Here is a 23,569-nt window from a genome sequence, read left to right as displayed (position 1 = left end):
AAGGTGGGAATTGACATTTTTACTTGAGCATTAAACATACAACATTCACAGAATTCATTGGACCTCAACGGTTACTGGCTGTTGACAGAACTTGAATTTTGACAATGCTTTGTACAGTGTGGGCAGTCTGAAATGAAATATCCCAGACAGAGCAACAGAGAAAATACTCAAAATGGTAGCATTGTAAAATATAAAAATTATGATTTCAACTTATTTTTCTTTCTGAGAGGCAGTAGAGTATAACAGAAAGAGCCCTGGTCTGGGATTCTCTCTCCGGATTTCTTGTGAGCTAACTAACTCTCTGTGTGACCTTGGGCAAAAATGACTTCTCAGTTTTTATTTTTTAAATGGGGGTCTGTGTGTGGTTTATGCTGCTGAAGGTTGGACATCTGTAAAACAAGGCCAGCTTCTCTAAGCTCCTAGTACTTGTATCCTTAGATTTTATGCTGATTGGGCTACTAGACCTATCCCCAGCTACTCTTTAGAACTCATCTGATGATATGGTGGGGCAGGAAATCAGGAGAAGGAAAATGTTTGAGGGCCCAGATAATGGAGGAAAAAGGGAAAGAGGACCAACTCTTTTCTTTAAAATCATGGTCCCTCTTCTTTCAAATAGAGCTCAATGATATGATGAGGGTGATGATAGCACAGCACTGTGAATGTAATTAACACACTCAGTCATATATTTAAATGTAGTTAAAAGGGGAAACTTTAGGCATATATGTTACCAGACAAAACATAACCGTGAACCCTAAAGTAATCTATGGACTATAATTAACAGTACAATTATAATAATGTTCTTTTATCAAATGTACCACACTAATGCAAGGTTTTAATAATAAGGGAAGTATATGGGAACTCTGTATTTTTTGAATGATTTTTCTGAAACCTACAACTTCCCCCATTTGTATATCCAAATAGAAGAGATTATTTTAAGTGGGAAGGGGGAATTAACCCCAATCTCTTTAAGATCAGTTCCTGAAGGATGAAACTTCTTGAGACATTTTTGTAATAACACGCATGATTGAGGGAAGTTAACTTGGTGGGGAGCGACCTAACTTGGCCCCCAGTGTTTGTCTCAGACCCCACGCTGCCATTCTTCTGGGACCTGGGAAACACACCACCTCCCTGTCATTTTTTACAACAGAAATACGCTCTCAGATATTCACTCTGTTCTTTCCTTTGTTTTAAAAAAAGTCCAACCTTTATGCACCTAATATGATTTAGTCCTGGTTTCATTTCCTGAATCTTTGTATTTCGTTTTCTTCCTGGATCTCATGTTCGATGCTGCCAGTTTCTTTGTCCCTGCAGGTGCAGACAAATTAGCATAAAGAGTAAGTCGCAGAATGGAGAACAGCAAATTTGATTTCAAAAGCCATTTGAGATTGAGGTCCATTTGGTGGCATTAGGAGCAAAACTAATAAACAAACCGAATTTTTTCTTTTCAAATTGATTTTTTTTTTAGTTGACAGTATCCTTTTAGAAAGAAGTAGAATATTTTATCAAATTCTGATTTTAGCTGTCATGTGCAGTGCTGTTTTTGTTTCCTTTCTCATTATTGCTGACTGTTAAGTTATGTGGGTTTGAAAAGGAAAATCTTTTCTTTTATAATAAAAGAGAATGGATTGTCTTTCCAGCATCATTATCTGCCTGTGTGTTTCACGACCTTACAGATACGACGCATTGTGGTTTGAGGTTGCTTGTGCTGCCAGGACTCCCATTTTGCAGATAGAAAAATAATTACACGGAGCCTTCAGGACCATACCCAGACTTTGAAAAGACACGGTTCCGAAGAAATCAGGGGTCGCTTTTATTCTCTCAGTGTCTAAATGAACACTTTTTAAGTGTCTTCTCTTATCAAATGGTACAGCAACCTATTGTTCTGGGGAAATTAAAAAAAAAATGACCCATCTGTCTGATGTGACAGAGGATCAGAGGAGTTCGGCTTGGGTGCAGTGATCAAGACCATTTAGTTGTCTGCGCCTGTAGGAACTTTTGGAGGGTGGCAGTTTCTGCTGTCGGGTACAGTGACTCAGTCAAGTTACCTCAGTAACAGGGGTGCTTGTTAGGAGGCAGGGGACCTGGGTGCAAGACAGTTTGAGGGGCCCCAGAGCAGGGCTTTGGGCATCCTGTGTTGTTCTGCATTAATATGCCTCATATCCTGCCACTGCCCGTTCCTTATCCTCTCCCTGTCACCTCGCTTAGCATTTCCCACTATGCTCTGTGCCTTTCCTCTACCTCAGAGCTTTCGCTTACTCATGGGTTTTTTGTTTTTTTTTCTATTTTCTCATCTCTCCAACTTGAAATGGCCCTTACGGCCCAGACTCCCCATCTGTGCTTTTACTCTGTATCTCTCTGAATTCTGCTTTTGCTGATTTATGCCTGATTTGTTCCATATTCCCTGTTTCAGATCCCTAGGAGTGAGAATCTGACTAGCTCATCTGTTTGTGCTGAGCCTTGCCATGGGTCACTGCCCAGTCTGCAGACCAAGACTGCACGTGGGTGAGGTGCCCACTCCCAGGGGTCACGTGGGAAGAAGGGGAGCTGCAAGGGGCTGTGAGTGGAGGGACAACGTCCCCTGGTAGGAGCAGCAAGAGGCACTGGGATTGACTTACCCAGTGTACTAGCCTACCTGCCTTTTGGTAAACTCTCTTAGTACTGTTCTTCACCCTGAACTAATCTGGCAGACTAAGAGGAACAACTAGAAATTAATTCCCAGCAGCTGAAATATTGTCAGGGTCAGAAAAGGAGAAAGTGTTAAAGTGACCACAGCTCCGAGATACTGCTTTAAGAACTCTACACATGTTATTTCATTTTCTCCTCACAACAACTTTATAAAGTAGATCATTCTTATGGGACTTAAATCGCTTGTTCAAAGCAAACCAGGTCAGTTTGATTCCAAAACCGGGCCCACAAATTATACTCCTTCTATTTCTAAGTTGGTATCTTTAACTAGCATTTTCTTCACCCAAATTAAATGAAGCCTCTAGGAAGTCATTTCACTGGAATGGGCAGCGATGGGAGAGCATCCTGTGCTGGGATGTAGGGAGAGCACGTGGCTTTGTGAAGGTTCCAGAGAATCTTTTGGTGAACTTGGGGCTCCCCAGTGGGCGTCACAGATCCCCAGACCCTGTCAGGGTAGTTTGACCCCCGGCAGAACTGAGAGCATGCTGGCAGAAGCCTTCCGTGCCTTATATTAACACAGATCCATCATTAATATGACAACTCTGCACACCTGCAGACTTAATTGCTTCAATTTTCTTGAGTCAGTGATAGGTTTATGGCCTGCCTCAATTCCAGTAAAACTGAAGCAATCTAGATTGGACAGAAAAGACTTTTACTCCAATCAATCTCTTGAGCAGACTGCTTCTTCAACCCTGATGACAAGCCTTCCTTCTAGGCAGGTTAATTAAAGAGGCAGCACCAGCTACTTTTTAAAGTCCCTTCACCTTAATTTTGACATCTGTAACACAATCCTAGAAACTCTAGGTGGGAACCATCTTCCCTTCTCCCATCCTTCCCCAGGTGATGGACCCTCCAGCTTGGCTACCCTTTCCATTTATCTTACTCCAAGAGGCAGAGTGGTGTTGGATTTCTGGTTTGCTTCTGAGGGGGAGGGGGAGGTGGGGTGAGGAGTATCTATTTCAGTTTAAGGTTCCCTTGCATAAGATTAGAAGGTTTATCCAGAAAAAGACAAGTGATCTTTATGTCAGAAGCTTTTCCCCACCACGTTCACATCCAGGTCTTTTAGGAAAAACCACAGTTAACACAAAATGGGATATCAGTCATCCATTAAATAACTGAAGAATTAGCTAGGAAAGAAAGCAAAACTACCTAGTATATGCTTTGGACCAATGGAACCTGTTATGCATCAAAAAAAGAAAGAGAAACAAGGACATGGAGAAATGAAAATCAGTACAATTTACAGCCTTTATAAAGGATGCAGATAATGCTACCTGTATAGTAAAATGTTGATGGGGACACGACCATGAGAGGTTAAGAATTCATGTTTACAGAGTGCCCAGGTGGTTCAGTGGTAGAATGCTCACCTCGCATGCGGGAGACTTGGGTTCAATTCCCGGACCATGAACTCAAAAAGAAAAAAAAAAAAAAAACTGTTTGGAGGGCAGACGAGAAGGAGGAAAATTTTCATGTGATCAACGTCAAGGTTAAGCCTTGCAGATAAAGACTCTAGTTATAGTTTTCAAACAAAAAGCTCTCTGCTATATCATTAATGATTCAGGAAAATAACTGAGGGTCCATTAAAACCACTCTCTGAAAGCATCGACCCAATATGCTGTCCCAGCTAAAAAGGTGAACAAAATATCATCGTGAAGGGAATGGGAGACACAATATTACGCTGCACCTGGGTAGAAGCATAATGAAATTTTACAAAGATTAAAATAAATTATTCTCACCACTGAACTTTAATGTTAATGCTAATAATAACTGTAACTCATATCTGAAGAGAGCATTATGTGTTTCTAAGCACTTCTACGTGCATTTTCCCTTTAACAGCCTTTAAAGGAGATATTTGTATTTCCTCCATTTTTTGAAAGAGAGAAACTGAGGCATAAATATCTCAGAGATATTAGATTCAGGACCCTTGTCTCACACTTAGGCTTTCCAATATTAGAGTCTCTCCTATTTCTGCTGTGCTGCATTGCTTTACTCTAGGGGATTCATTTAATGAACCCAGGAAAACTAGGCAGAAAGGCAGCTACATATGGTCAGCAGGAAGTGGGCCTGGCTTTATGCAGGCAGAATAAAGTGCCTGGTACACACTAGACACAACAGCTGAGTAAGGGTGAAAGGAATATGAGTGAGTCTCCCTTATCCAGAGGCAAAGACACAAAAGCAAAGACTAACAGAGAGATGTGATCAGTATTTATCACATAAAGTATATGTGAACTTGTTCACCAAATACTCAACCGCTAAGATTAAAAGCTCTAGTTGAAACTCACAGAAAGTGAATCTAGGATAAATGAAAGGAAGTACTGCTTCATCCAGCAGGTATTATTTATACGGGAATCATTTCTCAAGGAGTAGTACAATCAGAAAATAGAGAGTAAACAAAACAAAAAAGATTCTGAAAATTTTATGAATGGAAGAGACATACTTGGTCACGAAGGAGCCAAGATCGACCTCAAGTTTAAGGTCAGCGTAAGGGAGGATAAGTGTACCCTAGGAAAAACATTTCCCTTCCAGCTCTATGCCTTTAGCCATGGTATGAGGATTGCATGGGGGAGGTATAGACTCTCTACAGTGGTCTCTAAGTACCTATCTCCTGACTTGGTCTAATCCACTCATTGCTGCTGCCATCACTGTTATTCACCATCGAAAGGCTTGTTTATGAAATTTGCAGCTTATTTCTTTAGAGTGTGCTCTCACACAGCAGAAGCAGAAAATCCAGCTCTTTTTTTTTTTTCATCTTCCAAAACTCAATTAGAATTCCCTTAGTTATATCCTCTAATTAATGGGTCAGTGTCACTAGGTGGGAAATGGAAATGTCAGCACCACCTCTACCTGCTAATTTCTGTGCTTTAGCACAGGTAGTTCTGCCTGGATTAGCTAAGAAGGGGAACTACCCATGTTGGGAATGGGGGCTCACCTTGCAGTAGGGATATGTGTGGACCGTTGCTGAAAATGAAAATTAAACTCCAGGAGAAATGTCCTCCCATTAAAGTATGCTATTAGTGACAAGGCTATGGCAGAAATTCAAGAGAAAGGAGGTAATGAGTACACAGTAAAGAGTACGCAGTGAACAAGCTGATTGATTAGAATCTAGTCTTTTTAACAGGTGGTATATATTAGGATGCTCCATAAGTGCAGGGCAGGAAAGTATAGTGTTTCAAAGTTCAGACCTGTAACTAGATGTCCTATTTCAAATCCGGGCTCTTTCACCTGCCAAATGTGTGAACCAGGCAAGTTGTTTACCCTCTGTGTACCTCTGTCTTTTAACCTGTAATTGCTATGCCCCTCATAGTATGGCTGTGAAGATGAAATGAATTAATGTATTCAAAATCTGTTAGATAGGGCCTGTCACATATCAAATAATTCATAAGCATGTCATTATTTTGTATTGAGTTGGTAGACAGTATATGTTTGGGGACTGATGTTTGTCCATGCACCCCTACACTGCCTTCCTACTCCTGACTAAGGTGAAGGAAGAGAAAGTGTAGACAGATTATCAGGTCCCAGTTCATATGTCACCACTCCCCATTCTCTTGACCATGGGAGATAATACCAAGGACATGAACTTCCTTACCTTAGCCCCACACTGTCTACAGCCTCTTTTTTGGGTCAGTGGTGGCAGGATGCGAGGTGATGTCTTGGCCTGGATGTTGATGTTCTCTTACTGGATCTACTGCTTACTAGTTAGCAAGGGGAAAGAGCAAAGCTACCGGTGGAATATGTTCTGTTTTTAGAGACACATTGCCGAAATCATACCACCGGCTACCTAACCCCTTTGTGCTTCATTCTCCTAATCTTGGGATAATAATAGTACCTGCTTTGGAGACTATCAAGCAGCTTAATCATCATGTATGTGCATAGTCCAATGCTTACCACATGGTAAGTGCTCCATAAAAGTTAGTTGAATACAAATTAGCTCAATAAAAGTTAGGACAATAGTAATCATTAAACATCAGTTGTCTGACTTGATTTTCATCAGATTCAGCCTTATCATCACATCACCCAGCACTTATGAACAGTAGGTCTTGTGTTGTATGAATTGAAGCTCTTGTAAACAGAGATGAGAAAAGGTGGAAACCATTCCTTATCACTGTAAAGTGTGATATAAGCAGATTTAGACACACACTGGAGAGCAGTGACCAGAACAATGAAGATGAAGAACGAAATAGGCAGAGGAGTGGGCACCATTGATAAAAGCAAAAATGTGACAGTCTTCACCTGGTGTTCCAAATACTTCCTTCCTATGGAATGTATGACTCCCATTCCCCACTGCCAGCCAACCCCATAACTTGTGTTCTGTATGGGGGCCTGTAGAAGAGGCCCCCATACAGAGAGTTAAGGAAGAAACTAGTAAAAATATAAAGAAGGAAAGAATAAAGAAAGGAAGAAAAAAGAAAAGAGGAAAGATGTGACTGGTCCTGTCAATGTATGTGATCCCAGCTGTGCAGCAGCAACACACCTTAGAGATCAAGTGACCTCCTATCTTTTAAAATATCCACCTAGCAAGGTCTAGATGGCTAGATCAAGGTTTCTGTGAGGCTATCTAACTATCTGTTGGGTTATTTAGAGGTCATCTCGAGGTCATTTCCACCCCTCTGTAAGGAGCACTTAAAAAATTAGCCTGGAGAAATAGTCCAAGGCAGTGTCTCCAGGGGAGGCTGTCACTGTGAAATCACATCAGATCACCATGTGATTTGTATTCTAGTGTCAATTGGTTAATAACTCAATTTCATTTCATTCCAGAGCCTATAAGCCTAAACTCTTCAAACTCCTGACAGTGTTTACTATTGAAGTATTTCTGCTATATATTTAATTCTTTAAGCTGAAATGCAAGCACAGTGGCTCATGATTTCTTAGGGTAAGTAAACATCATCTTGGCAGACAGCGCAGTCTGGTAGAAAAAGCACTGCACTGGGAATCAGAAGGCTGGATTTGAACCTTGTTATCTCCATCTCACTACCTCTAACCCTTCAGATTGTCACTTCTCCTCTGTGGCCTTCCTTTTCTCATTCTGTAAAACCCTACTGCACAGGACTGATGACTGCAATGGAGAACTTAAAAGAAAGGCCTGTTGCAAGTTGTAACACAGTGATTACAATAACGGATTTTTAAAATGCTTGAGTCTTTGTGAAATTTCCACCCCCTCCCTTTTCTAAGATTGAAGAACATAGCAGAGATAAATAAGATTGTCACTTTTTCTCTTATTTAGTCTGTGGTAACTCAAGGTATTTTTCTAATCATTCTTCGCTTTGAATGATAGTGGAACGCTGGTTTAACCGTTTGAATGATAGTGGAACGCTGGTTTAACCATTCTGAGAAATAATTCCAATTTGTAGATTTTATATCTAGCCTTCAGTATGGCAGTTCCATAGGATCATAGGAATATAAAAAATAAAATTAGAGAATTGCAGAGATCTTAGGAAGATAAACCATAAAATGAGAAAAGAGGTTGCAGACATCACTTGGACTTCATTTCTGTAGGAAGAAAACACCTAGAGAGAAGAACATAGAGAAGTGACCATGCATGGGCTGCTCAGCTGTGTGCATGTGCAAGAAGGCACTGCTCATGGCCAGCACCAGGAGCTCACAGGTCTAGGGGAAAGCAGTGGACACGCCTTGAACTGAGGGTGAAGATGAGAATGGAAGGAACTTAGATATAGATTAGTCTGCAGTAAAGGGCTCAATTCACCACTAAAATATGCTCACTATTATTTTATTATATTTTCCTTTGCTCCTTTTCTCCTCTTTGACCCCAAACACCATCCTCACCTCCTTCTGGGATGACCTTCCCATTGTATCCATGAGTATCTTGCTAGCAGTGCCTCCCAGCAGTCTCACTGAGGCTGGCCTTGTATGCCAGCCTTGACTGGGCATGGATTGCAAGGCATCCCTCTGTGAAAGCATCCATGGCTGGCCCTTAAAGCAAAGATAATGTGAGTGAGTTTCAGCAGAACTACCTAAAAAAGTGTTCAATTTACGAATGAGCAGTTAGAGAAAGGAACAAATATGACTTGGCCCATGTTCTTCAGTTGGAACTGAGCTGATTCCTGGACATAAGAAGACTCTCAACAGCTGCAGTTGTTTAAAATTACCATTTGCTGAATTCAGTAAAGGATTACTGATGAATTTTAGGATTCATGTGAGTGATAGCAATAATGACAACAATGAAAATAGTATTAATATTAATGATGATATTAATATCTGTCACTTTCATTATGTAACAGACACTGCTACACGGTTTATTTGTATTGTCCTGGAAGTGACACTTGCAAGGTGAGAAAATGGGAGTTGAGACAGTAGAAAGGAACAGTGGTCTTAAAGTCAGGAGACCTAGGATCACATGCAACCCTCGCCTTATCCCTTTCTAGTATCAACTAATGGGTACACCTTTTATGGGACTCTATTTCCTCATCTGTCAAATGGAGATATAAATATCCATACTAAATGGTCATCAGCAATAAGATCATTTGCAGGTGACATTTTGTCATTATTCATTATTTTTCCATAAGTTTTATAAACTGAGGACCATAGAGGGGACTTTACTGAAAATGTTCAGGACCAGAGAATTATAGCCAATATTAACCTGTTTGTTAATGAAAGGCCAGGAGTGTAAGAGAGAGGGCTCAGAATGAATGGAGTGCTCATTGGATCCAGTAGGATGTTTCTTTATAGTCACCCTGAAATTAGTGCCTTGGCTTTCCAAAACCTAGATGTCCATTTTGCTTCTAATGCCACATTGCAAGCAAATGGCCCCCAAGGACTTGCAAAGCTCAAATCAGAATTCCAGTAGTGAAACCTTCGGCTTCAAAATGACTTATTCTCATTGCAATGTATGAAATGATCCGTAAATACATATTTTAACATTATGGAGTTTAAATATTATTTCACATCTTACTTGATGTCAGATTTTGTTAAATGCATGTCGTTATCTCAATTTACAAAGGTCAGTCAGGTGGCAGTAGAGAATAGAACTAGATATATTTAAAAATCCTCTTACCAGTACATCTGCGGCTCAGATAACTCTGCCTTTTTCAAAGAGCTTTGGGCTTTTTATCCCATTCAAATGAGACTTTAATGAGTATCATGTGGATAAACTCTTTGCAGAGATTTGAAAAGATCCAGAGAAACACTATGGTAGGAAGGAGCAAAACCATTTTGGATGAAATCACAAACCATTTGAATGCTCCCTCATCTCTCTGGTTGTGTCAGAAGCTTTTGGCTGCATTTTTCCCCCACAGGAATGTTTTCATCTCCATGGCTAGGTAAATAGAATGTTCATGTAGTTGCTCGATTGCTATTCATGCCAGCACAGAGTAGTGTGGTATGACCTACTTCTAGCAGCATCCATAGAAAATTTCACTGCTGTCCTTCAAGCCTAATTTAAAAAGCCACCCTCTGCTTCCTGCACCCCCTCCCCACTCACCCCCAGAGACTATGGGCTATCCATCATCCTTATTTTATTTTTCTCATCACACTTGCCTCCTGTGTTGGTTTACTTTAGCCACCTTAGCCTCTTCTGGAAAAAGAGAAGTGGGTCAGTGGGCAACTGTAAAAGGAAAAGGTTAACATTTTTGGACTTTTAGACTACAGCTCTGTAAAGGGATATAGGTGGGACTGCAGAAAGAGATCAGGTGATGTTTTCTTTATCTAGACTATCCTTGTCCAAATAAGCATAGTCAACCAAAGGTTAATAGCTCTTTGGAAACCATCTAGGAGCATCCATTTATGTAGTTGAGGCCCTCTCATTGGGGCTGCTGACTGGTGGTTCAATGGGTCACTATCATGAATTTCAACTGAGCTAGGAACATTCCAAGTTCCAAGAGGAAATTCTGATTTGGAAAATTTCCAGAGACTTTTATCCAGTTTGCATGGATGAAATAATATAAATATACTCAACCTACCCCCAATTTGGGGTCTAACTGGAACCAAGTGTCATGCTGCTTTTGTACTATTGAATAACATGATTAAAGAGTCTTTATAGACTGCTAGTCCCATCATTTGAAGATGAGGAAACTGAACTCTAAAGGGATTACAGTGGCTCCATTCTCCTTGATCTCTGTCAAGTTCTCTTAAACCTACCATTCTCATCACTGGATCATTAATGCTTTGAGGCTCTGTTGTTTTTCCATTTAAGACAAATGCCACCAAGAAGGGGGAATAGAAATCCAATCATCTCTCACCTGGCCACAAGTGGAAATTTCTATTCCAAATCTCAGCAAATCAAGAAGTTTCAAATCCTAGAATAATGAACTCCTGTGCCTCTCTTGGGTGAGAGATTTGTGAAAATGTAAGTTACTTTGCTATAAAGCTTTTGCAACAAATAGTTCCATGGCTATTGCTCAAGCCTGTCTGGTGATAGAAGAGAGAGAGACTGAGACAATAGGAAGTAGCTCCATGGCAGAGAGTGAGTTGAATATAGAAAACAATAAAGATTCCATTACCCATTGTACTCTGAAAATCAGCTCATTTTCACAAAAGAGGGTTCTAACTATGCTGTCTCCCACTTTTGTTGGTCACTTAGCCAGGCCTAAATAGACATTAACTTCGGGCAGATTGTCCATGTTGTAGGCATCAGTGCTGGTTGAATTGAGGCCCCAACAGGGAGCTTTGCTTCACGTGGCTCTTACTCTGGGATGTGGGACCGAATGACTTCAGAACTCCATGCCAGATGGTCCTTATGATGAACAGAGTGCAGAGCAGCCAGCTCCACCCAAGGGACATTGCTTCTCTGACTAGTCTCCTTTCCTCACTTCTCTTGACTTTGTCTTTTCTCTCTTATATCTTTCTCCTTTGTCTGTTTTTCATCTGTCCCTTGTCTTTGATCACAGATGGCCAGGACACTAATGTGCTGCTGTCATTATGTTTATAGAACAAGTTGAGGTCTTTAGAGGCTGCCGTTCTAGAGACATTAAAGACTTGGGTCACGTTTGATACCAGGATGAAGATTTGCAGGATAATTAGTGATCCCCTATTGTTATTAACCCCTGACTTAAGCAGGTTATTTTCTTACAAAGGTGATGAAAGTTAATACCACTGTTAATAGTTCCAGTTAGCAGACCATAATGAAACCATGTGGGAAACTAGACCTACATCAATATCTTTCAAACTCTGAAATTAGAGGGAGGTAAAGAGGAAAGTAAAAAGAACAGAAGAGAAAGAGATAATTCTATCGAAGGGCTATCTTTGGTAACCTTAATGATAGTCTCTGTCTGATAGACAAGTACCATTTATTATTCTTAGTTTTGGACAGTCAGCTTATCACTGCTAAAGTTCTGAGCTTAATCTTCATCACACTGCATGCTATAGCATAGGGTAGAGGTATGACTAGAACCTAGTTTTAGAGATGCCCCCTTTGCTTTATAATTCTTTCTGAAATATATAATATAACACTATTCATAATGCCACACTTAGACTAATTGAAAAACAATCAAAGCACAACTCACAACCCATGTATACCCCAACCCCTGTAATAGCAGAGGCCCTTCATGGTAGCTCATTTTATTTGTCCTAAAATCGCTACTGTTCTTTTCTAACTTTATTCTGAGGAACCCCAGTGGAGGCCACATTCGATTTTAGAGTATTCTAAGACTAACAGCAAGTTTGAAAACCCTGATCTAAACAAGGTCTTTTAATAGTTAATAATGGCCATCAGAGAGTGTGATACTCAACCTTGAAAGACTATAAGTTTGCTTCATACAGGGCCCTCAACATGAGGCTAAGAATTGACATGTCAGTGCTTCCACCCTTCCTTGACCTCAGCAACCTCTTGCTACTCAGCTGCATTCAACTTGAAATAGCCTTACTGGAAGTAAGCACAAGTCCCAGAATGCTAGGAATGTTCTAAGCCACTCTAGTTTATTAGGCTGAATGAAAAGATCCTTGAGAATTTCACCAGTTCACATCCACCTTTGACTTGAAATTGTAAAAAATCTGGTCCTCTGTGAGGTTGTCTTTTTTGAAAATTCAGATCTTGACATGATGTGGTGTTTTAGCAACTCAGTTCAGACTCTAAACATGAGGAGATGTCCAGGAAAGAACAGGGCACTTAAATGGTATGGGCAAGTTGTAAAACCTGGAAGAGGAATTTTTTGCAGCAAAATTTCCACAAAGAGAAAGTGCTATAAGTTCAGAGGCCACAAGCTAGCAGTAGGACTATGATTAAGGCTAATCTAAAAATGATTCTATCTTACTCTCCATCTGTCTCCCTTTGCCCATTCCTACATTATTCTCTGGCATGAATTTCTCCACCCAAAAGCCCATCATCCCTGTTTTTAATTGTGTGCAGAGGCTTCAAGTTTCAGAGACCACCTGTCTGTACCAGGATGGATGTGTTTCTTTCTCACTAGACTAGCTTTAGCTCTTACAGGCCCTGATTGGATTATCCCACACCTGTTCACCCTGTGCTCAAAGGGAGAGGAGGGTCGGAACACAGTTTAGACTTGAGAGAAATTTTGATGTTGTTTGAGTCTCTGACATTATCATCTTTAATATGTGGTCATGTGTGAATCACCTTTTGGACTTAGAATAGTGGAATGCCAAAGCTACAAAAGGATCTTGATGTTCATTTACCCAGATCCTCATTATTCAGATGAGAAAACTCAAAACTGGGCAATTCATTCAAGGTTAGGCAGACCATGACTTAGGCTTCCTGAGTCCCAGTTCAGTTTTTGGTCACTGCAAAATTTCAAATCACAGTGAGACCCTGTTTGAGTCTTGTCTGTCTGTTATTCTCTTTCTGGGTCTTCCTGAACTTTAGAAATCATGGTTTAGTTAATTTCCTGCTTAATAAAACCATGGGTGGCTTTCCATTAGTTCTGAACTTTGTATACTAGCGTTTAAACCCTTTCAGAGGGATACCAATATGCACTTTTCGCCTCAGTCCTCAAATTTTACTCTCCATATCCCCCACCCCACAGCTTAACCAGACCTCCTGAGGTTCTGCAAACATGCATTATCCTTCTGTTCTTTTGTCCACATTATTCGCTTCATTTGGAATTGTTTCTGACATTTCTGCTTATTCCTTCCCATTCATTTTTGTCTACCCAACTTCTACCCTTGTTGTTATCCATGTCTTCAATTTCCTACTAGATGGAAAGCTCCTTAAGTGCGGGGATCACGCAGCACAACTTGCTGAATGTGGTAAATACAGTGTGCTCCAAATAAATTTGCTGCATAAAAGAATAAATGGCACCCTGGTTTTTGTGTCTTCCAGGCATGTCCAGAATTTGGGGAAATACTGAGAGATGTAGAAAGGAAGAGCAGACATGCTAAAAGCCAGGGCAGTCTTGTCTTTCTAAACATCCCAGCCGCAGAGTGATGATGACATGGTGCTCATGCACCTGTGCCATCTTGAGATGACTGTGTAAGATCCTATGGGCCCTTGCTTTATTCAGTACATTGTGGCAGAGTCTCTGCCCAAACCTCATCTATAGGCCACAGGAGGCCTTGGTCTGGAGAGCTGTTTTATCAAAATTGGTCCTTTGGGAGTCTCAGGAGATGCTTGCATTGGTAAAGCAATTTCCGGGCATTTTCTTCCTTTTTCTTTTCTTGAGATACTCTGCTGACATCCAGACCAATGTGATTACATTGATGATCCAAGCTCTGATCTCAGTCCCATTGGCAAAGGAATTCACAACTATGTACTGTGCCTTGCATGTTTTTTCATTGGTTGGCCTAGGCCAAATATAGCATAAGAGAATAAATTCCTGGTTTAGAATTTTAGCTCTTCCATGTTTCATCCTGCCAGGAAAGGGAAAAAAGCCAGGGAAGAAGCTATTATTCTGTAATTATCTTGAATCTAAAAGCAATGATGGATACCCTTGGCAGGCATGGTATTCTCCTTCCTCCATCTTGTGCTCTCTATGAGTCTGTTCTGGGTAGAATGAAGATCTCATGGGCCATAGTAATGGGCATGAATAATTCACAGAGAGGCTCAGGGGGCTGACCTAGAAGCCAAAGCCAGGAACTCTGTGCTCTCAGCCCACCTCCCTGTGGGAGAACTCTGACAAAACCCCACTATACTTTTCCTTGATATCACTACTCCTTTGACCTTGGAGCAGAACACCTTCTTCCTGGAAAACTCGTCTTGGTCTGCCAGTAGGTACAAAGTTTCTTTTTGAGATGATGAAAACATTCAAGAATTAGATGGTGGTGATGGTTGCACAACTGTGTGAATATCCTAAAAGACACGGAATTGTTCACTTTAAAGGAGTGAATTTTAAGATATGAAAATTCTCTCTCTCTCTTTTTAATCTTGGAATGCTAAGATCTTGGGAAACAAAAAAGAAAATACTACAGCACAAAAGCTCCCAAAAGATCAGATGGACTCTCTACTCCAGTGCTTCCTTCCTCTGTGCATGTTCTCAGGTCACGTCGTCTGGTGTGTGTGTTGGAGTGGAGGGGATCGGATAGAAGTTCATCAGTCTTAGTCCCTGTTCTGTGTCAGGCTGCGGAGGGTTTGGTCCAGTTATTCACTTGCCTTTGCTTCCACAGTTAAAAAGCAGTAATGAGCATGACCTACTTGATAAGGATCTCCTAGGAAATGAAAATCTGGTTTGCTAAGTGCTTTAGAGGTAGGAGGTACTGGTTTTCTTCTGAATACTTGTGGAAAGACCTCGAGTGGCAGCCAGACGTATGTAGAATAAACCCCAGACTGGGTCGGAGCGAGTGCTGGCTGGTGACTGGAGGCTGGGCATGTGTTGCTCTGGTTGATTTAATTATGCCATTAGATGTTCTGTTAGGAGCTGTTACTGCTGTGGAGTTTTATGTCTGTGGAGAGAAGGAGATGGAGTTTGGTTTATATTGCTATGACAGGAAAGGGAGTTGAGAGAGAAGAGTGTGTTTCCCAGGAGGAATCTGCCTGACGCTTTGATGTGGTGAAGGGACAAAGAGTGATTGGAAAGGAGAAGTACCATCCAGAGGGATTTGTGAGTGGAGGGCTTGCCGTGAAGCACTGTGTGTCTGCTGCTGGTCTAAGTGTGCATCCTTGGAGGTATGGAAAGGTGAACTCAAGAAGTCCTGCCTCACCTAACAAATGGGGCTGTGCCTATGAAAAATCAGGACCCGGTGCCAGGGGTCTTCCATTCTTACACACTCTGCCCCCTGTAGCTTCCTGTAGGCTTGTGCTGGTCACTTCCAGATCATGGACAGCTTCTCAACAGGGCCCCTGAGTCCTCCATGTGATTAGGGAGAGGGTTTTAGAATGAAGGTGAACTCTGATGACCTTATCCTTGCTGCTCCCTCTTCCTCCCTCAACCTTGCAAGTTTACCCTTCCCTCTGGCCTATAGGATGGTAGTATGAGATAGGGGATGAAATGGACATCCTTAGGGAATAAGGTAGTGACCCGTGGTTGACAAATCCTCCTCTGCCCTCATCTTATTCTCCTATCAGTACCTGAATGTCCTTTCCTTACTTCTCTGCCTACTGAAAGGAAGTCCACTCACCCTTCCAGAACCAGCACTGATATCATCTTCCCCTGAGAAGTCCACTTTCCTCCTCTCTTCTCCCCTCTCCTCAGGAAAACTGGCTCTTGACCTCCTCTGTTTCCACAAAATTTACCATGAGCCTGGTATAGCACCAGCTGCATTCACTCAAGCTGGGCTGGTCTGGAGTAGTTGTTGAGGGCCTCATTTGGATTAGAACAGTGCCTGGCACATAATAAAGGCCCAATATATGTTTATTAAATAAATACATAAATACAAACATATATACATACACACAAAAAAAGCAGGGCATCATTTGTGTCCTCCCACACATAATGAAAGATATTTACAAACTCCATTAATATTTAAAACTGCTTTCCTCTTTATGGCTCAAGGACTTGATGAGAATACTATTCTAAACGTGTCTTGTTAAATCTTTTTTATGTCTATGGAATTTTTCTTTTTTTGGTCAAAGATGATAAATTTGGGGAAAAGAAGCCATGCCATTAAAAAAAAATTATAAAGCAATGGCTTGCTGAAATATGTTCAACAGAATAGTCCTTAGGATGGAAACAGTTGTTAAGCAAACAATGGTTTGGGGACCAAAGTTCGGTAAAGGCTGGGTTAATCAGTTTCTCTACAGTGATCAGTTTCTCTACAGTGAGATGTTTCAATGTTTTGATATGATATGCCCTAGGAAAATAAGAGAGATGGACATATACACAGTGTATTTCTCCAACACTAGCTTAGCATCTACTACAAAAAGAAGTGCAGAGTAGGTTTTCGGTATTTTGTTATTAGTTTGTTAAAAATAGTCCAGTGCCTTGAAAAGCAAGTGATGCTGGGTTGGTACTGAGGGCTTAATTCTCTACCAGCCTTATATATATCACCCCATGCTCTGCAAAGCTGAAGAGAAAAACTAGAGGGAATTAAAATCATTACTTTCCCTGTCACAGCAAAGTTATCAGGCATCTCCAGTGGACTTTGCGGCAAATGCTTATGGTTTTAGAAATAACCTGTCAGCCCCAGTTGCTCTGCAGTCACTGCCCAAGACTGTTCCATAAATGCCAATTCTCTGCGCAGTAATTACCAAGAGTCACTGGTGTGCCTAGAAGTAATTGCCGGGGAACCCGCACTTTCCAATTTACAAGAGGCAAACAACCCCTGCATTTACCTTGGGGGGGTTATCAGGTATTCGGACTGTGCTGTGTAAAGGATGTTACTGATCGTAGAAATAAAGGGAAGAATTCAAATTTTCACCTTGGTATTTTTCTCAATGAATGAGAATCGGGCTCACTAGATTTATGGTGGAAAGACCTGTGGAGGGTAATTCCCTTCTTCTCAGACTCTCTTCCCTCCCTTGAGATTTGGAGCAGCAATAAGGCTGACCTCACTGTAGCTGGGACCTATTTGTGACTTCCGCTGAAATTATCTGATCAATACCGGTGCCTCAGAAGAGAATGATGGAAGACTTAATTCTGCCCAAATTCTCACGTGTGCTTTCGGTGTCCATCTTATAGAGATCTCGGGGAACACAGAGGATATCCCCCTGGTGCGCTGGAGGCAGCAGTGGCTGGAAAATGGCACTTTGCTTTTTCACATCCATCACCAAGATGGGGCCCCCACCCTTCCTGGACAAGACCCAACCGAAGAGCCCCAGCACGAGTCAGCAGAAGAGGAGCTGAGGATTCTCCACATCTCAGTCATGGTAAGAGCAGCTCACCCATACCCCCCAGAACCCCCAGTGATAGCTTGTGTTATCACGATATTGAGAGTCTAGTTGCCATAGATACAGCTCTACAATGATCTGACTCCATGATGGTCATCGATCATGCTAAGAAGTAAATTTCCCATAGTATTTTTTTGCAGGTATCATTATAAAAGTGTAGAATACGCTCAGTGGCAGAAGTGCATTCACTTGTAGTGTGAATAAAAGTTACAGTTATTCTTACAAAACCATTATTCAAAAGGTTAACACCATTCATGGAGTAACTTTTATATGACTGTATATGGAGTAACTTCTGCAAACCAGAGCCAATATCTGGTGAGGGTAGAAGTATATTGTTTTAGAAAGTAATTATTTGACTAGTATATCAGACTATCTTATAGTAGTTGCGCCCTAAATATTTGTTGAATAACTGAACCTCCAAGTTGCTTGTCCTCTTCTCTTTTCCTCCATCTGGGAGAAAGTCAGCCTCCTGGCTTTCTCAACTCTTACAATAAGAAGAATGTCAAAAGATGCCTTTTCCTCCCAGTACCCACCACAGAAATTGCCCCATCAGCATTCCTTTCCTCATCCTGAAATTTGAGGCCTCAAGAAAATTGAATGATTCTTCTGAAAATTCCCCACGTTGCATTTTAAAATCTCACTAGAAAGTAACTGCTACAAGGCAAGGATTTTTGCTTGGTGTTGTTTCATTCACTGATTTATTTCTAGCATTTAGAATAATGCATTTACATAGTTAATTCTTAATAAATACTTGTGTAATGAGTGAGTGAATTTTATAGTGGAGATAAAAAAAAATACCTGTTTCACTTGGTTCAAACCAATATACCATCTGCTTCTAGGGTAGCGTGATAGGAGCAAAAGACAAGATTACTCATGGGCCATATGTATGGAAGGGTATAAGATATTTCACTGTTAAGTAACTCAGTAGAAAACTGATTTGGTCTTAGTCTAAGCTTTAGTTCATCTGTTGCTCCAGTACAATCACAACATTTTGTTTAGTTTTGTATATTAGATTGGGGAAATAGGCACATTTGGATATATAAACATTTCCATTATCCAAAAAGTTGGTATGGGAACTCTCCCATAAAAGTTGTCAGAATGCATCCAGGGATGAAAATCTCCCTGGCAGCATGGCTACTCCATAGATCACTCTTACGCAAGCTTCAGTTAGACATGGCTAACTATCATAACTTTCCAAACCCCAACCAAAATCATTCCAGCCAGTCTTAAAGAACACCTAAGGCAATATATAAGATTCTACAATGGTTCCATGCACTAGGGTAACTTTCCAGAAACCTACAACTTCCAAATGGGTCCATGGACCAGATAATTCGCAAAGCCTAGAGGGCCCAGCCTCTCCAGAACATCAACTAGTTCCATCTCCCTACCCCATGTTTTTGACAGACTCTTCCAATATGAAAAAGTTAGAATGGCCATAGGCCAAATACCTCTAAAGAGAGGCTAGAAAGATCAAAGGTGATGATGGAGTTATACAGAGAAGATAGAATTTAACAAATGAATATGATTGCTGAATCATTAAATTGATATCGCTTTTAGTCTCCAGTATCTTAGAGCAGCTAAAAGCAAAAACCTAAAATTGTGGAATTGTAACCCATGTCAAACTCTGAAACATGTTCTACAACTAATTGTGGTGCTGTGCTTTGAAATTTATTGTTTTTTTAATATATATGTTATTTTTCACTTTGAAATTTATTGCTTTTTAAATATATGTTATTTTTCACATACAAAAAAGAAAAAAGTCAATTATGATGATAAAAAAATATTGATGCCTTCTAGCCTTCTATATTCTGAAGCAGCTAGAAGGAAAAATCTGAGAGGATGGTGTCGTAGCCCTTGACAAACTCTGGGATCTGTCCTGTAACTACTTGTTGAAGAGGGCTTTGAAAACTATTGCTTTTTTTATTTCTTTGCTTTGTATATATGCTATATTATACAATAAAAAAGTTAAAAAAAGTTGTCAGAATGTAAGCCCATGAATAACTAACTTGATAGGTTTCCTGCATTTATAAAAACTACCTTGTTTAAACTACATGAGAGAAAAGAGTCCCTGCAATTCATAGTGAATTCTCAATGTCCAGATAAGGTCAGCAGGCAGGCAGGAAAAGAATTTTGCTATGCCTCATATTTACAAATTAATTGAAGTAGATAGCAGGGGAGTTACAGTACTTATACATCCTTAATTAAAGGCCAGTACTTCCTCTGTCAGGGAAGTTCCTCTTCTTCAATGTAGCTGGTAGTTTCATAGGAGGGGTAAGATCAGATAGCTCCAGCTGAATCAGTCCTGGCATTGACAGGGATGACAGATAGAGAGGTCAAGTTGTTTTTTACATTTATAATGTGGTCTGACTGAAGAGAAGGGAGCAATGGCGGATTTTCCAGCAGCCATACCCATCATCCCATCAATGTCATGGGTGGGTTTTTGTTTGTTTGTTTTTCGCCCAGTACCATTTCAAAGAGCCAGACTTTGTTACACCAAAGGCATTTTAACAGTGAAGAAAAGTGTATAGAGTTCCCAAATGGCTAATAGCGGGGTGTGATTGTATCTACAGGAAGGACTCCAAAGAAAGCGATTAAGACAGGTAATGTGTCAGAGGGTGTGTTTAGTGGAACTAGGGGGTAGTGTGGGGATGGCAGAAGAACACAGTCTGGAGCTCGTCAATAGGAAGTCGTAGTCTTAGTTGCTGCATCTTATCTTCAGTTTAATGAGGACTCTACTTTCTAGCCTCACGATGAGATGCTCCAATAAGTTCCCTTGAGAAGTAAGTATATGTGCATATACTTATATGGAAGAGAGGAAAATGCTGATCAAGGATGCCAAAGGATTTGAGAAAATAGGCTGTGCCCTTAAATTATAACCCTTATGAACATTCCTACTATAGCAATTTTTAAAAGAGATTCTATGTTGTCTGCCTAAGCAGGGATTATTAGATAGTGGAAACTAGGCTGGAGAGAGACCACGAGAAATCCCTGAGGGCTTTCCTTGACATGCTGCTGGCACTAGTGGCATTCTGTTTTCCAAATAAAATGGAAGGGATTATTCCTTCAGAATTATTTTCATTTATTTCATCTTATTTTCAACTGGGCTGGAGGAGACAGAGGGCAAAAGAATATCGACAAAGGGCGAGGATGGGAAAGTCTTAATGTTCGTCTGTAGTTTGGCATCTGAGATGTGGATTGGCCCACGTCTCCCAAGGAAAATTCAGGAAGGCTTCTACAGGAGAACAGGGATCCCAGAGTGAAATGAAAATTTGAAAATTCTGCCCATTCCTGTCAAAAACAATTTGGTCAGTGGCTTTTCCTACAGCCTACCTTGCCATCCCACTTTCCTCCATTCCTATTCCATGCCATACACTCTCACACGCTACCTCTGCAATCCTTAAGATACTGTTCTAGAAAGTTTCAAAGCTTGAAGGTTTATATCTGCCCTCTCCTTAGAAACCAAGCCTGAGGGTATCCTGTTTGAAGATGCCATTCCTAGAGTCTCTGATGGCTTCTTCTTAAGAGAAGCACAGATTGGTAGACTTTATTTGCTATCTTTCATAACTTATTCTTCGGAGGTAAAATAGACAGCCATTTGAGGCATCTGGAATGGCAGTACAATAAAAGTCAGAAGACAGCAAAATCCTTTGACTTCTAACAGAGTTGGCAACGAAATGCACTTAAATGAAATATCATTATCAAAACCCTGTTAGTTATGAAATAACAATAGAGGGCTATTTTTCATTAACTACAAGATCAATATTGATGTGGTTTTCAGTTTGGATCAAAATAACATAATTTGGAAAAAAAAAAGTTAAGGTTATTATCAAAACACGAATATGCCTAGCCTTTTCTCTCATTATGAAAGATGTGTATTTCAAAGCTTATCTGATAATCCTAAATATTTCCAATGTGCACGGAAGGGAATTAATGGTTCTCTGAAACCTTAAAGTTCTCTCATTCTGTATTTACACTTTTCTCATCACCTCAATGCAGGGACCACTGTTTATTTTTATATTTTGTATTTGCTGTGTTTTGTTTTAAGCGTAAAATATGAGTAATGAGAGAATAAGAAGCAAAGGGCAACCTTTTTTTTGTATCCTATGACATTGCATGAATAAGAATCTGTTAAGTCCCCTCTTATGCTATGCCCAGTATAAATATGCCATCAGCAAAATTGTGGACTTGTGAAATACCAATACTCTGTCTCTGGAACTTGGCAATTTAAAACTTTGAAAAACCTTTCCCTTTTCTTATTTTTCCATCACATCCTAAATTTTTTGAATTATTTTTTTTCTGAAGAGGTGGTATTTCTTCTTTGTGAAGAATAATTGGATTTCCCTCCTGAAACCGTAGTATTATTGCTTTGAAGGTCAAATGATGTATTTTAACCTTCTGCCTGATTCAAACTGGGCTGAAGGTTTATTTCAAATTTTCAAGATAATTGACATTTAGAACTACAAAAGTACACAAGTATACTCTTGCAAACTCTTGAACAAGTGAAAGCGGAATCCTCAAATGAAAACTGATGTGAGTTTAAACCAAAAATAAAAGAATTTGCCCATTATAAGACAAATTGTTTACTCCACAGAAGAACAAAATATGATTTTACATCAGATATTCAGACTCTGGGTGGATTTAAATTTTCATATTGTATTTTTGCTAATTTACCATATGATCTAACATTTTTCATCTTAACACATGGGAAAAATGTAATGGTGCATAGTACAATTTAAATGTATTACCTAAATATTTTGTCTTTGTAATTAAAGATGGCAGAGCTAATAGTCTTCCTATATACATATATGTTGGTTAAGTATGTTTTTCACAGAAAGTAGCCATTTACTCATCACGTCACCTCACTTATGACCCCTTCTGACTTTTCTCATCTCCACAATATTTCCCACTTCTGCTCCTACTGCTCTCAGTTTCCCCGCCTCCCACCCCCCAGTCTTATTTCACTCCTTAGGAAGAGAAGCAAATGGATTTAGCCAATTACTCCATATCTGTTTGCTCAAAGATTTTCATATGTCATCTCTTGTCATTTTTGTAGCATCATCTCATATTGATGAAATTTTCACTTGCTTCCTGTCAGTTGTGGTTGCGGGGGGCAGGCTTATGAGCCTCAGCTTGGAACCACTTTCTTTAGCACAGGCTCAGAAGCCATGAACTCATGACTGATTTGTTCTGTGCAATGGGCATGCGAAAACCTAATTTTAGAGATGTTAGAAATATCAAATCATACCATGGTTTACATCATCATCACAATCTTATTTTGCACTTACTGTGTACTATACACTGTTCTAAGTGCTGTCAATATGTATTAGCTTATTTTTCATTCTCATAACAACACTAAGGTAGGATTTGTTAATATCTTTTATTTATTTTTTTTACATGTGAGAACATTGAAGGCCATAAAGGCTAAGTAACTTACCCAGAGTTAAACAACTAATAGTTTGTTAAGTCAGGATTCAACCCAGGTAGTCAGCAAAGTTTAGACTCCGTACTCTGAGACGCATGCAGTTCAAAATCTGGTCCATGGTAATTATTCAGTATATATATGTATTTTTTTTTCTTATGTGTTACTTTTACCAGCTCCTGTTGTTTTATCAATTATTCTGTTGAGGCTTATCTGATATTTGTCCCATTGTTACTTAGACACTAATAACCCTATGAGCACTGGAACTTCCAACAGCTTTCAATTTAGATCATGGTAGAACATAA

At 40.1% G+C, this 23,569-nt stretch overlaps 1 protein-coding gene across 6 annotated transcripts in view; it reads left to right on the top strand.

The window, feature by feature from the left end:
• Window positions 1–23,569, top strand: part of ASTN1 (astrotactin 1) — a 325,640-nt gene that overhangs the window by 94,807 nt on the left and 207,264 nt on the right. For all 6 annotated transcript variants that reach the window (XM_077157091.1, XM_077157089.1, XM_077157088.1 and 3 more), the window contains exon 2: window positions 17,637–17,824. In XM_077157091.1, coding sequence (XP_077013206.1) covers window positions 17,637–17,824 — 188 coding nt within the window. The remainder of the gene's footprint in view (window positions 1–17,636; window positions 17,825–23,569) is intronic.

The sequence above is a fragment of the Tamandua tetradactyla genome, chromosome 4 (genome assembly GCF_023851605.1).
Source record: "Tamandua tetradactyla isolate mTamTet1 chromosome 4, mTamTet1.pri, whole genome shotgun sequence".
NCBI lineage: Eukaryota > Metazoa > Chordata > Mammalia > Pilosa > Myrmecophagidae > Tamandua > Tamandua tetradactyla.
This window is presented reverse-complemented; position numbering and strand designations above follow the sequence as displayed.